This window comes from Oscarella lobularis, chromosome 6, assembly GCF_947507565.1.
Source record: "Oscarella lobularis chromosome 6, ooOscLobu1.1, whole genome shotgun sequence".
Lineage (NCBI taxonomy): Eukaryota > Metazoa > Porifera > Homoscleromorpha > Homosclerophorida > Oscarellidae > Oscarella > Oscarella lobularis.
In genome coordinates, this window is record NC_089180.1 from 2691118 (window position 1) to 2707416 (window position 16299).

Sequence of the window (16299 nt, forward strand, 5' to 3'; positions counted from 1 at the left end):
ATCGTCTGCGATCCTATTCGTCCCGGCACTGCTCTCAGCTTGGCCAATTTGCTCATCGAGCCTTATTTTCAGCGTCTTCCCCTTTGATTGGGCGCTTTTTTTAGGGCGATTTCAAACTCTAATCATGGCACTAGGTTATCGTCATCTGGTGTTTGCGTTGATAGGCCTCGAACTGAGGCTTGGAAAAGATCGACGGCCTATCGTGCGCAGAAATTATGGAACTCGCTGCCTTCTGATTTAAGGGGAATAAAGAATTTGGCAGCTTTTAAAATTGCAGCGTTTCGCGTAACAGAATCTCGAGTCGAATTCCCTGGGGAGAAGAGTCCCGTACGTTCACGCCATTGCTTTTCGATCGTGTGCCTGCTGCTCCCAGGAGGTCTTCATAAGTCAACAGAGGTAAACTAGAGATGTACAGCTATACGCTAGGCTTTCCAAATGCATTCGTGACGTCATTAGGCGAGGAATTTGACAGTAGCCTTCTGTCAATGTCGTGGGCCAAGCCAGTGGAGAAGCAACAGGCAAAGAATTTCGGCAAAAGTTTCTACGGCGGAGTGGCCATGTATCAAGGGGGATCAGGAGGAGAGATGGTGCCTCGATCTCCAACGTCCACACAAGATGGCAACATGCACCCGCAGTTATGTCGACTCTACGCTTTGCCGCCCACCACTCTTCCGCTATGGCCAGTTTTTCCGCCGCCTCCGCTGCCGCCGCCGCCGCCGCCGCCGCCGCCGCCGCCCCAGTCATCCCCGTTTGGGTCGCAAACGCCGTTCTCCGGACGAACGAAAAAAATATTTATCAGCGGACTGCAGGACCATTTGACAAGGGAAGATATTTGGAGATACTTTTGGAATTTCGGAGAGGTTTGCTACAGGAACAGGGAGGGGGCGGATTACCATGATTATTCATAGGTAACTGAGATAATAATTAAGCGCGATAACGTCACACGAAAAAGGCGAGGTGGGTGTGCTGTTTAAATTGTTGGCTTTGTTGACTGCTACGGCTCTAGACATTGGCTTTGTTTCGTTTGTTAACGCGGAAAGTGTTGATGAAATAGTTAAACGGAAGTGCCATAGAATCCGTGAAACTTACGTAAGCAGGTCGACCTCGTGTTTTTATGGGTACAATCGTCCGTTTGCAAGGTTGAAGCTAAAAAGGCGATACCTCGGCCGGACCTCGATAACGAAGACGGCACCAGCCGTTTCATACTTCCGGGCCGCGCAGTTTCTGCACTGCCGCCGCCGCCGCCGCCGCCATCGCCATTGCAACTGTCACCAGACTACACTTACGCTTCTCCAGTTTCTTCGTAAGCACACGTGCGTGCACACGCTTGTTTCTACGCAAAAGTGTTGTCTCTAGGTACCCCGTTGGAACTTCTCCGTCCGCTGGCCCCTCTTTCGCGGCCCACAAGATCATGCCGTTTCCTGGCATACGGACGCAACCTCGTTCTCTGCTCGTCCATCCTCATAGCAGGAAAAGAGGCGACTCCTTGGTTAATGCGTCGATGAAGAAGAAGCCTGCGAGACGTCCCTCGCTGCCGCCGCTCCGTACGGAGAAACCGCCGTCTTTCGTGTCGACTGGAACGGCTGACGATGACGACAGAGTGAGTAAGCAGTCGAAGGAGCGCAGTGTCAGTGAGAACGCCGACGATGATATGGCAACAACGGCAGTCGAAACCCAAAAGGCAATTGAGATGCCAAAGGCAATTGAAACTCCAACAACAATTGCAATGCCAACAGCAGTTATTGAGCCAGCGAACACCGACGACGTCGTCGCGTCCGTTAGCCGACGGAGAAGGAATTCAGAAGGAGAGGACCGGGAAGTACCAGCGACGAAAAGACTTCGGAGATCCCGCCCCCAGGAACCATTAACGAGACGAAGTACGCCTAATTGGAATTGCCTGTTTGATGCGGTAATGTTGTCTCTCTTGTTATGTATAGACAAGAGGCGCGTCGTGGGGAAAATTCAGGTAAATTGAAGGCTCCCCAATGTCCTATGCAATCCCCGCCTTCACAGACCGCAAGACCACTCATTGCGTAGTGACAGGTCCCCTGGATTTTTTGTGGTTTGCAATGCGGTCTTCTTGTAGAACGCCGTCTGTTCCCAGTTGGGGCAGTGTAATCATCGCTGCATCGACTGCGATAAGGCCATCAGAAAAGGCGGACGCTCTTCAAATTTGTGTCGCTTTCTTCACTTTCGAAGGTGAACTAGGCGACGATAGATAATCGAACGTGCGCGTGACGGACTGTTTTTTAGGATCAAACAGGACAAGGACGGGAAAATAGTTCCCGTCGGGTTTTTGAACGCGGATGTGGCGACGAAGACCGATCTAGCCCCGTACACACATCAGCTCAGAAGTACGAGTTACTTCTAGAAAAAAGTTTTTGCTTAATTAAATAGTCACGGTTTTTGTCCCCGAAGACAAAGTCGACAACGAGACGGCGCGTTATATTCTGTCACACGTCTTGCCAGCATTCTGCGACATCGTTGAAGACGAGAGGGAGTCGAGTCAATTGGGCAGTGGTGACCATTTTTGAACTGGTACAGGAGAAAAGCGTTCTATCTTTTTTTCTTTTTCTTTAGGCGCGGTTGCTTGGAAGCGATTCGTCGACGGCGCTCGCGAATTGTGCGACGTCTGCGCGACGACGATATTTAATTTTCATTGGTTCTGCGAGTCGTGCGGGTTCGTCGTCTGCCCGGACTGCTGGAAATCGAAAGCACGTGAGTATCAATAACCGTTCGTTTTTTCTCTCTCTCTCTCTCTCTCTCTCTAATCGGATTGCCAATGCGCAGAGGGAACAAAAGGGAAAACAAGCCACTTGAAGGGATGGTCAAGTCAATGCAGGAATCCCCATGTAAACCACCTGGCGGAGAGTCTTCGTACAGCGCAGATATTTCCCAAAACAGGTATTCCTCCTTTGGTGATAAGCAATCGCGACGTGTTTATATTTTCACTCTACGTCTTAGTGCTCATTGATATGGACCGCGAAGTCCGCCGCATCCGCCGTCGCCTCTCGATCTCCACGAAAACGCCCTGCATTTGCGAAGCGGCAGAGCGCGCGTCTCCTGCCGCGATGCCAACGCGAGACGGCAGTCCTGTTACCGCTGGGGCTGATGACGATGATCGCGAAGTGCCGCAGCTAAATCTACCGATGCCGGCGTCCGTTCCTTTGGCCTACGCGGAGTTCCCCGTCTTGCCCGTTGACGTGCCGCATCGGTGGCTGTGCGAGGGTCGGCTCCTTGTGCTCGAAAATTCCGCTCATCCGAATAATCTCGTTGCTTTTCAGCACTGTTGGCTTCTCGGGCAGGTAGGCGCACGGGACGAGAGCACGTGCGCGCTTTTTCACGTTCTTTTTCTTCTAGCCTGTGATGGTAGCCAAGGTGAATGAACAGCTGTCGCCGAACCTTTGGACTCCAGAAGCGTTTGGACGTCAGTTTGGTGAGCGATGCCTGCTTTGCTTTCCTACGTTGCACAGTTCTCTTATATTTGTTAGGGAGTGAAACGGCTGACATGGTGGATTGTCGAATTGGAGCGCTGATTAAAGGCGTACGTGTTGGACAGTTTTGGGATGGATTCGACTTGGTTTCAGGTCGGTATCTGGCGAGTTTGCTCCCTGTTCTTTTGCCAGGCAAATTTTTTCTTGCCTAGTGCGATTGCGAGACATGTACGGGGAGCCCATGCTTTTGAAGTTGAAGGTAAAACGAAAAATTTAGAAATAAATAGGTGTTTATGAGTTTCCTTCGTGCCAGGATTGGCCTACTGGAGATGATTTCTCAGAAATCATGCCTGACAGGTACACACGTGGCGTCTGCAGCTGAGCTGAACGTCACTTCTATATTGCAATCTCTAGATTCAAGGACTTGATGGAAAGTCTTCCCTTGCGGGATTACACCCAAAGAAATGGGAGGCTCAATCTCGCAGCAAGGTCAGCAAACTGGCTCGCGTATAAGACAGTGTACTCAGCATTTTGTTCAGGCTGCCCGACGTCCTTGGTAAACCTGACATGGGTCCGAAAATGTACAACGCCTATGGTAAATTTTAAACACTAGCTAAAGGACATTGTAGTGAATCTAGAACGCTACTCCGTCTTATTCTTCATAGGTTCTGCGGCTTATCCTTCAGAAGGAACAACGAATCTTCACTTGGATATGTCCGATGCTGTGAATGTTTTGGTTTATGTGGGGACGCCTTATTCCGTGAGTTTGTGATCCTTTGAAGCAAAACGCATCTTTCACTGGGACTCACTTTTAGGATGACGAAGATGAAGCCCGTCGATGCGAAGAAGGCACGCGATCTAGTCCTTGTTGTGGTTGATTATGTGAGAAAAACGTTCGTCCTTCTTTCTACAGAAATGATAGCAGCGCAAGCGGCCATAGACGAATGCGATTCTCTGACGAGAAAGAGAATGAAAGAAGATTCGTCGTGTAAAACGGTATAAGAACTCAGACTGGTATTCATCGACGAAATTTGACATGCGTAACATAGGGAGCACTGTGGCACGTCTACGCGGCGGAAGACGCGGACAAAATCCGGCACCTGCTTAGAACGGTCGCCGAGGAAGAAGGCAGAGAAATAGAGGACAGGCACGATCCAATTCATGACCAGGTAGGTATCTGCCTAGAGTCACACTCGCCAACAGCAAAAAACGTTCACTAAAATTAGATTTTTTATTTGGACACTACGCTGCGGAAACGTCTGCTAACTGAGTATGGAGTGAAAGGGTGGGCTATTTTGCAGTGCCTTGGGGATGCCGTGTTCATTCCAGCAGGAGCTCCACACCAGGTGAGAAATAAATATACGTCGACATTACGCTTCCGTTATTGCCTAGGTCCGCAACTTACACAGCTGCATTAAAATAGCGGAAGACTTCGTGTCACCCGAGGTAGGCAACGAATAGAATAGGAGTGCATTTTCGTTTACGCAGACTTTGAAGTGCCAATAGCATTAATTAGTATGAATGGACTATTAGACACACACACATACTCACATTCCGTATGGAAGTTCAGATAATTGATAGTTTTTCTTTGATAGCATCTTGTTCACTGTGTAAAATTGACAAACGAATTCCGGAAGTTACCGGAAACTCATGCCAATCACGAAGACAAATTACAGGTTTATCTTAGCGTCGAGGAACTTTCTGGGGGTCCCCAACTAGAATGTACTTCTTTTAGGCCAAGAATATTATTTTTCATTCGGTAAAAGATGCAGTGGGTGCCCTAAGGTCTGCTGAAGACTAGATAGATAATAAGCATTGGCGCGCTATTTTTCTTCTTTAAATGGATTACTACAGTAATTGCCTTTGATTTTTTTCTGCGAGGGCTGTTTTGCCCGTGCGGTTCTTACACTGTTTCATCATGGTTTCATTTTGTGTGTACTTTGACTGTCTAACGCACGCTAGATTTGACACAAAACAAATGACAATTAGCTTCTCTGTCCTCCGATGCAATCTCTTCGATCGATTCCATGCAGGCGAATGAAAGCCTATAGAAAACGTAGAACCGCCTTCTGCGAGTCGCGCCTATAGCTCACCTTTGAGCACGTTTCGAACGCTTTGTTTCCGCCACTAGTCAAAGCCAGTAGGGAGTAAACGTCTGCAGGATTCAGCATATCCTCGTAATCGCGCAATTGCAAAGCCTGAGACATAGCAATTCGCATCTTATTGGATGTCCTCACTTTCGCCCACCGAGATGAAAAATCAATTGCAGTCGATCAGGGGGGCTATCGCGCCTGTTTGCTCCAGAAAGATTGCCAATCAGTTGCCTATATTGCCTCCTACCAAAGATCATCTTGAATACACGGGAGATTCGGAAGTAAACACCGTTATTAGCTCTTTCGAGCAGGAATCGCACCGTTCGGCCGAGCAAAAGTGACTTCGTATGCCGAGAACACCAACGATTGCCGCGATGAGAGAGGATTCGGACGGGATCGGTGGAACTGTTTATAAGATAGATAGATCGACGCTAGCACAGCGAATCGACTCGTGTTTAATTAAAGTGTAGACGTACCCAGGACCTCGTAGGATTGATCCTAAGCAGGATCGAGGCGGAATTCGAAGAGTCGAGTAACTGCAGGAGGCTCGCCGCATTCCACCGTTGTCCTCATCAATTTTGTCATCAATGAGAACGTCTTTTTTTTTTGAATTTATTTGTCAGGAATGCAAAGGCAGAGTTTAAGAAAGTCGGAGCCCTTGTTGAGAAATTCACTACTGACGCTAATGTTGCAACTTCTGACGTTGATGCTTTAATTACTCTTCTCGACAGCCTTCACGTTTGCCCTGTAAACAGTGATGCAGCCTTTGTTCAGCTTTGCAAAAGGAACAAAGGCGTCCTGAAAAACACGTCGATGACGGTCATTGCCTATCTCGACAGGCACAGTTCCTTTACATTCTCTGGTGAGCATTACCTGGAAACGGTCCGGAAAACTGACTGTCATCTACTGATATCATCTGCAAAACGGAGATGTCAACAATGCAGCAGAAAACATATTGAGTACCTACAAAAGAAAACACATTGAGTACCTTAAACAGAAAATACATTCAGTACCTACAACAGAAAAAACATTGAGTACCTACAACAGAAAACATATTGAGTACATAAAACAGAAAAAATATTGAGTACGTACAACAGAAAACACATTGAGCACCTACAACAGAAAAAAAATTGAGTACCTACAACAGAAAACACATTGAGCACCTACAACAGAAAACACATTGAGTACCTACAACAGAAAACACATTGAGTACCTTCAACAGAAAACATATTGAGTACCTACAACAGAAAACACATCGAGTGCCTTCAGCAAAAAACATATTGAGTACCTTCAACAGAAAACATATTGAGTACCTTCAACAGATAACATATTGAGTACCTACAACAGAAAGCACATTGAGTACCTACAACAGAAAACATATTGAGTAACTTCAAAAGAAAACACATTGAGTACCTACAACAGAAAACACATTGAGTACCTACAACAGAAAACACATTCAGAAACTTCAACAGAAAACACATTGAGTACCTACAACAGAAAACACATTGAGTACCTTCAACAAAAACACATTCAGTACCTTCAAAAGAAAACACATTCAGTACCTTCAACAGAAAACGTATTGAGTACCTAAAACAGAAAACACATTGAGTACCTACAACAGAAAACACATTCAGTAACTTCAACAGAAAACACATTGAGTACCTACAACAGAAAACATATTGAGTACCTTCAACAGAAAACACATTGAGTACCTTTATCAGAAAACACATTGAGTACCTACAACAGAAAACTCATTGAGTAACTTCAACAGAAAACACCTTGAGTACCTAAAACAGAAACCACATTGAGTACCTTCAACAGAAAAAACATTCAGTACCTTCAACAGAAAACACATTTAGTACCTTCAAGAGAAAACATATTGAGTACCTACAACAGAAAACACATCGAGTACCTACAACAGAAAACTCATTAGAAACAACGTGTTTAGTCAAAACGGAGGCGGTTTCTATTATCAAGACCCTTACCTAGCGGACGAGAGTGTGATTTTTTCTGGAAACATGTTTGAAGAGAACGACGTTGGATCCGCCTGTTGAGCTGAGTGCGAAGACAAGGATCGCGTAATTGTAGAAGGAAACACGTTTGTTCGTAAACATGGGGAAGTCAATCATGTTGTTGTCTCCTAGCACAAACTTTAATAGCGGAGTGCAAGTTCAGAACGTCGCCTTCGTCAGAAATAATACGTTGAAAAGTAACGTTGTTTACAATGGAACAATAGCCTCTAAAACGTTGCCCAACTGCGTTCTTGAAGTGACAAAAAGTGTGAACGTAGAAGTCTATCACAACGTATTTGACAATCCAGGTTCTTCATATGATGTTGGCAGTGCAGTCGAAGGAACGTCGTCCTTGGACAGAATCAATTTCACACTCAACTATTGGGGTACAGATAACGAACTGATTATTCAAAAGAGAATTTTTGATTTTGACTATTCGAGCTTCTTGGCTACAATCAAGTACTTTCCCTTTCTGCTGTCTGCAGACCCATCTGACGTGGCAGGATCAACATCCTAGAAAGTACCCACTCTTTGTTACTCCTTCTGGGGAAGTAGGAGGTCAATTGAGCGACTCTGTGACGTTGACAGCGGCTGGTTCTCCGTATCTGATCACGAGAGACATCACGATCCTTCCACCCGGCTCACTTTCTATTGAAGCTGGCGTCGTCATTGAAGTCAAGGCGAATACAGGCATTTTGGTTGAAGGCAGCATGACGTCACTAGGAAGTTCAATCAGTCCTGTTACATTTCGTCCACAATCGGTTCCGTCAGGACAACAAAATGATAGTGAATTTCGTATCGCAGATGGCTATTATTCTGGAGACGACGAATCTGGAACACTACAAGTCAATTTTCATCAATTTTGGCGGACAATTTGCCTACCATCTAATGTAAGCAAAGACTACACGTCTCTAAGAAAGCTTGCTGATTTAGCGTGTAAAAGGCTTGGCTACACCCGAGGCTCCGATTCTACCCGTACTTGGTTTCCGTCTTTGGGAACACCTATCATTACAAAATTCAGCTGTCCGGGGAATGCCACTGACATTTCTCGCTGCACATTTAGTTCACAGAAGTATTCAGCATCAAGTCGTTGCCTCTCGATTTTTTATGTCCGCTGCTATGATATTGTATCTGTCAATGACAGACAACTGGGGAGGATGGGCAGGAATTCGATTTTCTCCAACGTCAACCGTCTCCGTTTCAAGAAGCAGTCATGCATTGCCTTCGTCGGTGCTGCAGCATATATTGATACAAGGGGCTGGAAGATGGAGGACACGAAATGTTCCTTCCGTGCGAGCCATACTGAAGTCACCTACGTTCGTTAACGTGACTATCAAAGATTCTGCGTCAACTGCCTTATCTTTCGAGTACCTTCACGAAGAATAATCCTATTGTACTTTTTTTTTCTTTTTTTAGGAGGGAGGTCTTTTAGGCGAGGGGATTCGGGAGAGTGTCAGATAAGTGCATTATATAGTCTTATATGTTATTTGGGCTTTGGTTGCTGTGTCTACGTAGGGGTGGATCAAATACGGAGGGTCGATACTATTTAGGTGGTACAGATTTATTTTTAGTTTTGGAATTATTTCTAATTTTTTTTACTTTAGGGGAAACCCAACGGCTTATCGTTCGAGCTCGGCTCGCTGAGCCTGAGCCCGAGCGAGCAGCGTCGCGAGCCCGAGCAGTGCGCCCGTGTCGCCGTCGACGCGCCTGCCGCATTCGCCCGTCGCCTCGCGAAAGCATTCAGCTCAAACGCGAGGTATAGGCTAATTTAATTGAATTAAGTCGCGTAACGCGGAAATGACGAAGAAGGGAATCCCAAAACGACGTTCTTGTCTTCACTCTTCCCCCACCCCATGGGGCGATTTCGCTTTCTCCCGCACGTAACGTCACAAAAGCGACATATAAAACACCCTATGTGTTATTTTCGTTGTGTGTGTGGGTGTGGTTTACTTCTCCTCTTGACCCCCTCTCTCTTTCTTCCATAGTCCGTCCCTTTCCCTCCTTACTCGCTGTACTTACTCTCTTCCTTCTAATCGCGTCCCCCTAGGTAGAAAATATTAAAACTGAACACTTAAAAGAGAATCCATACCTCTTTCGATTACTCTCGACCCCCCTCCTCTCTTTCTTCGACTGTCCGTCCTTTCCTTCCCTGCTTGCCTCACTTTCTCTCTTCCTTCTAATCGTGTCCCCCTAGGTAAAAAACTGAACACTTAAGTTCGACGGCTGATGAGGGCGGGAAACGACGAGTCGGCTGTTGCTGCTGCTGCGGGCGATCGTCTGTCGGCTGCGGAGTGGGACTCTTGCCGCGAGCTCGCGTGCCTTCGACCGATCGCGAATGCTGGTGATAAGTTCTGATGCGGGGAGTTGTTTGTGGAGAAAGTGACGCCGGGATGGATCAACTGTCTGCAGCTTGGCCTTGACGTTTGTCAGAAGATAATGATTGTCGCGATCGGCTGTGACGGGCCTGTCAATCTTCACTCTCGGCCGCGGTCCTGTTGAAGGAAAGAAAAAGAATTAGATGTTAGCCACCTGGCGGCACGCTACGCTCAAGTATATGTCCGTCCAAATTTTAGTTCGCGTGCGCCTAAACGTTTAATTGAGCGGAAGGACCGACCAGACAATCTGTGGTGATATCCTGAAAATCCAACGAAGCGCTTCGCAATTGAATTGGCTCTCTTTTCCCATCGCTTTAGAGAAGAGAACTTCAATCTGAATTTCCTTCAATTCGAGTTTTTCGTCCAGTACGGCACGCTGGCCTTCCATTTCGCCCAGCTTGCGAAAGAGGTCTGTAAACTCTTCGTTCTTTTCTTTCAATTCGTTTTCCGCTTCTTCTAACTTCTCCGTTAGATTCAGCACTTGGTTTTCACTCAATTCAAGCTTCTTCTTCAATGGGTCGATCTCTTCATTTTTTTCCTTTTCGAGTAACTCAATCCGATTGATAAGACTCTCCATTTTTTCGTTTAATTCGACATTCTCTTTTAGCACCTTTTCTGACATCTCAGAATTTCTCTTTTCCGCCTTCTCGTAAGCCAATTTCTCACTCGTCCACAATTTGCGATTGAACTCGTCTCCACGTGATACGCTATCCACAAACACAGCCGCTTCCTTATCATCAACTTCCTCATCTTCGTCATCAGAACTCGAACTCGATGATGACGTAGGAGGTGGTGGCGAACTCTTCTCGTCATCATCATCATCGTTGGGAGTCTTTTCCACGGCAGCATCATCGGTATTTTGAGCCGGAGTCGCCAGACTTCCGCATGGGGAATTTCCCTCCACCAAGTCTTCGACTTGGAAAGTTTTCCCGACACTCCCCGCCTGAAACCGCTTGGTTTCAGAAGCGTCCGTTGTCCGACTCTCGTCGATTACTTCGTACGAAGACAGACTGTGGTCGGTCGAGGTCTCCTCGAAGGCAAACGGCTGGCTTGCCACGCGTGCTTTGCCACCGAGAAGCCAGCTCCTTGTTTCCCAGCAACATCCGAACACATCATAAAGCTCTCCAAAACGCTAACCCCGCCACAATCGCTCAACGAAACCTTTATGAGAGAAAAATTGACGTGAAAGTTTTATTGGTTTCGCCACACAAGGAATACACAGAACAAGGGAACGGTACAAGTGAGTTCTCATGCAGCTGGACAAAGCTTCTGGCTGTTTTAGTTGTACCATAAATCAGTTTAACGAGAAAAAGGCCGTCATGCAGCGGAAAAGGATTGTCGTATTTGACTAGCATTTGCCTCTCTTCGCGCCTGTTTTCACCTCTTTCTTCACTGATATTAATTTGTCCTTGTTTTTTCGTTCTGGGCTCATCAACAATTAAGAAGAATAGTGAAAGGTAGTTGTTTTGAACAGGAATCCGAAACCAAAGCGTGCACCACTATGCTTGTATGTGTATAACGTATAGGGACGCCTTCCTTTGTATTTTGCACCACGATAATGACGTTCTTGACCATTTGTAGGCGCATGGTCAACTCGCCAGCAAATTTGAATTTTCGACTGAGAAAGAGGCGGCGACTGTCGTCCTTAGACATTTCAATTTCTGGCCAGTTGTCAATAGCCCAAAGAAACGACCAAGGCTCCTTTACCTTTATTTTTTGGTATGTCTCTAGAGATAGCACCTTTTCATCAGTCTCCTTTTGCCGCGTCAGAAGAAGTTGCATGTGTTTGTGGATGTCTTTCTGCATGTGCAGTGGCATCTCTTCTCGACGTCCCTGGGCCAACACAATTCTTCTATGACATGATACGACAACTAGAAACAACTTACCCCGAAATGAGCAGCCAAGCCTCGTATACTCACAGCTAATGAGAACTCTCGGACAGTCACCCGTTGTACCCTTAGAGCGATGACGCTTACACTTAACATGAATATTCAGCTATCGAATCTGTGTCAATTTTTACCTCAAGTATGGAAGAAAGATTTCATTGGAATTTTTTTCAATTTTTTTATTTATAAGGACAAAGTTGTTGATTTTGCTAAAATGAATCCCCTGGTCGACCTTTTTCGCGCGACCGTGAAAGCAGTTCGTTTTTCGTATCCGTGACGACCAAAAATTATTTAATTATTTTTATAATTGAATTTTGACATTGGACACGAGGAATTGATTCAACGTCAGGAAGAACTTCACAATATGGAGGAGGGAGGCAAAGAAATGAAAGCGAGACAAGAACAATTGACACAACAGCAGGAATTGCATCGAGGCGACGTTCAAGGAGAGAAGACAACAAATCAGCAATCTCAAAGAACTCAAAAGGAAACGCGCCTACGTGGTAATTAATTAATTAAAATAATAAAATAGAATAAATAAAGAATGTATTCTGTGTCACGTGCTCTAGTATTACTATAGTCTTCGCGATGTGCACACGGCTGCGAAGGAACGTCTCTCTGTTGCTACGAGGCAATTGAAACAAGCCAAAGATGGGTTCAGGCCAATTCAACGAAAAATCACTGAAGCAACTGACAATGTTGATGCACACAAAATTTCTACTAGAGATTTGGTAATCGTCATCTGTGTTAGCTATATGAGGATATGTATCATGTAGCAATCCTTGTATAGTCTCACAAAGTGACAAAGGGTAGACAGGACGTATCCGGGAAATTGAGCACTTTACAATCTCTAGAACATGACGTAATAAAATTAATTAATTAATTAATTAAATTTAATAATGTTGAATTCAGCTGGAAGAGCCCAAACAAACTTATGAGGATGCTCGTATCAAAGAGAAGAAGCGTATGGAAGAGTGAGTTCATATCATATAACGTGTTTATTATCTATTTATTTTTATGTCTTAGTATCCGACACCTTGAGAGGGAAATACGGGCTCTCAAAGACAAACAAGAAGCTCTTCCGCCTTCCGAAGACGTCAGCGTAAAAAAACTAAAATCCCGGATATTGTATTACCACAATTTTTTAGGCACAAGCCAATGAACTTGCGCATAAAATTTCAAAGTGCAGCCGGGATATTAACAGAGTATCAACCGATAGGACCCGTATACGTCAGGAAAGCGATGAAAAGCTTGATCAAGAGGTAAGAAACATACATGACGTCATCATTTATATTAATTCTTGTTTGTTTATATGTTTATTATTAATTATTTTTTAGATTGATAAGAGGAGAAAACGGCGTTGCTCTTGGAAAAAAACGTTTTTCTTTCACTTTTTAGGTCTACGACATTTTGCAGGAGGCGCTGTTCAGCGAGAGCTCATCCGACTTGGGTACGAAGGGGGGTCAACGTTGTTTCTCCACTATGGATTGACTGTTGACTTGCTTCAGCGCTGATCTTGCGCGTTGGGATTTATTATTAGTGTATTTTTACTAATAGCAGGCTGTATATGCTGTACCAACTTACATGTACTGGATGTCATAAGCGTTCTGGGGACGTTGGGAGATAGGCCCCTCTCCAGTAAGCCTGATTAATAGGAACATTCAGTGCAATTCTCACTGACTGAAAATAATGACGTCACATATGTGATGCCAACAGCTCACGCTGAAAGCAATGGGAGGCTGTCATTACTAGTCAAAGGGAAGTCGCTGCCTTCGTTAAGAAAAGACCTCTTTGTCAGAAGTTGACACAGAGAAGGAAGAAACTAAAGAAAATAGATATATAATTTTTTCAATTAATTATGTATGATCTTACAGCTATAACCGCTTCCGTTGACGGAGACGGATTCTTATTTCGACACAAATTAGAAAAAAGTCCACACAATTGTCCTTAGAAAGGTTACCTAATAAATATTATGTATGATCTCTATATGTAGTATTGACTCTGAATCATTATTATAGGCCTACGTCAATTGTTGAAGTAAGCAAGGCAATCAACGGCGGAATTACATTATGCTTAACAACAAAATCTCTCAAATGAGCTCCATCACCTAAACAACAAAAATAAATAGATAAATACGAAAATTAGCTATGGATATGTACCAGCAATATTCCCCAAGGCCCATACAACTTCTCAGCGATGCTCATATTTGTCGGCACAGAGAGAAGTTGAATGAGAGCTGGCACGGCGCCAGAATCGACGACAGCGCAAGTGTGCTCGCTCACAGCAACATTCGTGAGTGCCCCATGCGGCTTCGTACTGAAGATTGTGAGAAAGGAGACGAATTTCGGTATAAATCCAGCATCAATTATTGCGTCAATAGGCGGATGACGTTCACGTGAGAGTAATTTTCTCGCTGTCTGGAGACCGTTTAGTTCTCTATATAGAAAACGAAGGCAAACGTCCATCGTTCTCTATATAGAGGCAATCGTCCATCGTTCTCTATATAGAAAACGAAGGGAAACGTCCATCGTTCTCTATATAGAAAACGAAGGCAATCGTCTATCGTTCTCTATATAGAAAACGAAGACAATCGTCCATCGTTCTCTATGTAGAAAACGAAGGCAATTGTCCATCGTTCTCTATATAGAAAACGAAGGCAATCGTCCATCGTTCTCTATATAGAAAACGAAGACAATCGTCCCCGTCCATCGTTCTCTATATAGAAAACTAAGGCCCTTCTCCCTGATCTCCCGTATAAACACGGAAGGGCCGGGTACCACTGGTCTGCGACCACCCTGTTGTGGTCCTCTGAATCATCTCTGAATCATCGGTAGCGTTTAAGAACAAGCAACGGCATGGATGTTGCGAACGGATCGCCCAGACCCGCGACGACTTGCCCATTGCGAACCGCAGCCAGGTAAGATTTTATTGTGGCGTATCTTAACCCCTCTCTTGCCAGGGCTGCGCAAAACAGCGAGAGCACGCGCTCCGAGGCTTGCAGACCCTGCAAACCTAGCTGCTCGCAAAAACGTTCGAACCGGCGTAGTCCAGAGGCGTAAGATCTCCGCGTGGAGTCCGCGACACCTTGCGCAGTGTATCGTGAAAGAGCTCCCTCCACCGCGGCTCGTTCCAAGGCAATCCCGGCGGCGTCACCAGCTCCAGCAGCGTCCCTGGGATCGGCGTCGGCGCGGCGGCCGGCTGCGGAAAAGACGTCCTCAGCGTGGCGGGAGAAACGTTGCGCGAGAGCCCGTCCGCGAGGGTGTTCTGTTCTCCCGGGATATGTTCTCCATGCGAACCCGAAGTGCGCCGCAAAGAACTGAAGCGTACGCAGGAGCGGCATAAGCGCCGCGTCCCTGCTTGACCCCGACCGCACAGCCGCCACGACCACCGTGTTGTCGCACTCAAGGAGAACCGACGCTCCCGACCAGCTCTCGCCCCACACCGCCGCCGCGAGTACGACCGGCAGAAGCTCTTTTGGTGCGATCGGGAGGGGAGCCCACGAATCTTTGATTTTTAGAGTGTCCCCTATATTAGAGAACGTAGTCCCTAATCTTTGATTTTAGAGGGTTCCCTATATTAGAGAACGTAGTCCCTAATCTTTAATCTTTAGACGGTTCCCTATAATAGAGAACGTAGTCCCTAATCTTTGATTTTTAGAGGGTTCCCTATATTAGAGAACGTAGTCCCTAATCTTTAATCTTTAGACGGTTCCCTATATTAGAGAACGTAGTCCCTAATCTTTGCTTTTTAGAGGGTTCCCTATATTAGAGAACGTAGTCCCTAATATTTAATCTTTAGACGGTTCCCTGTATTAGAGAACGTAGTCCCTAATCTTTGCTTTTTAGAGGGTTCCCTATATTAGAGAACGTAGTCCCTAATATTTAATCTTTAGACGGTTCCCTGTATTAGAGAACGTAGTCCCTAATCTTTAGACGGTTCCCTATATTAGAGAACGTAGTCCCTAATCTTTGATTTTTAGAGGGTTCCCTATATTCGAGAACGTAGTCCCTAATCTTTGATTTTTAGACGGTTCCCTATATTAGAGAACGTAGTCCCTAATCTTTGATTTTTAGACTGTTCCCTATATTAGAGAACGTAGTCCCTAATCTTTGATTTGTAGAGGGTTTCCTGTATTAGAGAACGTAGTCCCTAATCTTTGATTTTTAGAGGGTTCACTATATTAGAGAACGTAGTCCCTAGTCTTTGATTTTTAGAGGGTTCCCTATACTAGAGAACGTAGTCCCTAATCTTTTATTTTTAGAGGGTTCCCTATATTAGAGAACGTAGTCCCTAATCTTTTATTTTTAGACTGTTCCCTATATTAGAGAACGTAGTCCCTAATCTTTTATTTTTAGAGGGCTCCCTATATTAGAGAACGTAGTCCCTAATCTTTGATTTTCAGAGGGTTCCCTATATTAGAGAACGTAGTCCCTAATCTTTGATTTTTAGAGGGTTCCCTATATTAGAGAACATATTCCTTAATCTTTGATTTTTAGAGG

The 16299-nt window shown here is 45.3% G+C and overlaps 2 protein-coding genes and 1 long non-coding RNA gene across 5 annotated transcripts; 2 read left to right on the forward strand and 1 right to left on the reverse strand.

Annotated features, from left to right (window-relative positions):
- Positions 1 to 326: 326 nt before the first annotated feature.
- Positions 327 to 5372, forward strand: LOC136187905 (lysine-specific demethylase 3A-like). 3 transcript variants are annotated; one of them, XM_065975619.1, is made up of 27 exons: positions 327 to 396; positions 457 to 860; positions 909 to 957; positions 1007 to 1089; positions 1140 to 1303; positions 1357 to 1877; positions 1938 to 1966; positions 2087 to 2199; positions 2254 to 2354; positions 2419 to 2520; positions 2581 to 2718; positions 2776 to 2904; positions 2965 to 3305; positions 3361 to 3436; positions 3492 to 3587; positions 3647 to 3693; positions 3748 to 3791; positions 3849 to 3923; positions 3974 to 4029; positions 4100 to 4194; positions 4250 to 4283; positions 4348 to 4430; positions 4484 to 4603; positions 4661 to 4780; positions 4827 to 4880; positions 5030 to 5110; positions 5170 to 5372. In XM_065975619.1, exons 2-27 carry the CDS (start codon positions 486 to 488, stop codon positions 5233 to 5235), a joined length of 3192 nt encoding a protein of 1063 aa, XP_065831691.1. In that variant the 5' UTR covers positions 327 to 396; positions 457 to 485; the 3' UTR covers positions 5236 to 5372. The 3 variants fall into 3 exon arrangements, with proteins under 3 accessions (XP_065831691.1, XP_065831692.1, XP_065831693.1); XM_065975620.1 differs by having other exon boundaries at positions 2791 to 2904; XM_065975621.1 differs by lacking the exons at positions 327 to 396; positions 457 to 860; positions 909 to 957; positions 1007 to 1089; positions 1140 to 1303 and having other exon boundaries at positions 1848 to 1877; positions 1938 to 2033.
- A 6525-nt stretch (positions 5373 to 11897) lies between these two features.
- Positions 11898 to 13358, forward strand: LOC136188186 (structural maintenance of chromosomes protein 5-like). The gene is made up of 9 exons (XM_065975917.1): positions 11898 to 11939; positions 11991 to 12056; positions 12150 to 12239; positions 12370 to 12531; positions 12591 to 12662; positions 12713 to 12774; positions 12845 to 12902; positions 12949 to 13062; positions 13138 to 13358. Exons 1-9 carry the CDS (start codon positions 11898 to 11900, stop codon positions 13312 to 13314), a joined length of 843 nt encoding a protein of 280 aa, XP_065831989.1. The 3' UTR covers positions 13315 to 13358.
- A 372-nt stretch (positions 13359 to 13730) lies between these two features.
- Positions 13731 to 13989, reverse strand: LOC136188275 (uncharacterized). Its single transcript, XR_010670188.1, has 3 exons — positions 13960 to 13989; positions 13825 to 13907; positions 13731 to 13760 (listed from the first exon to the last, which is right to left on the reverse strand). It is a non-coding gene; the product is annotated as an uncharacterized lncRNA (long non-coding RNA).
- Positions 13990 to 16299: the final 2310 nt, after the last annotated feature.

Excerpts from the sequence above, each read along its gene's own strand:
- LOC136187905 (XM_065975619.1), top strand. The coding sequence starts at position 486 with ATGTCGTGGGCCAAGCCAGTGGAGAAGCAACAGGCAAAGAATTTCGGC. Across the intron at positions 958-1,006 it reads CGTCACACGAAAAAGGCGAG|ACATTGGCTTTGTTTCGTTT; the intron begins GTGGGTGTGCTG and ends CTACGGCTCTAG. Across the intron at positions 3,588-3,646 it reads TGGATTCGACTTGGTTTCAG|TGCGATTGCGAGACATGTAC; the intron begins GTCGGTATCTGG and ends TTTCTTGCCTAG.
- LOC136188186 (XM_065975917.1), top strand. The coding sequence starts at position 11,898 with ATGAATATTCAGCTATCGAATCTGTGTCAATTTTTACCTCAA. Across the intron at positions 12,775-12,844 it reads GAGAAGAAGCGTATGGAAGA|GGAAATACGGGCTCTCAAAG; the intron begins GTGAGTTCATAT and ends ACACCTTGAGAG. Across the intron at positions 13,063-13,137 it reads ATGAAAAGCTTGATCAAGAG|ATTGATAAGAGGAGAAAACG; the intron begins GTAAGAAACATA and ends ATTATTTTTTAG.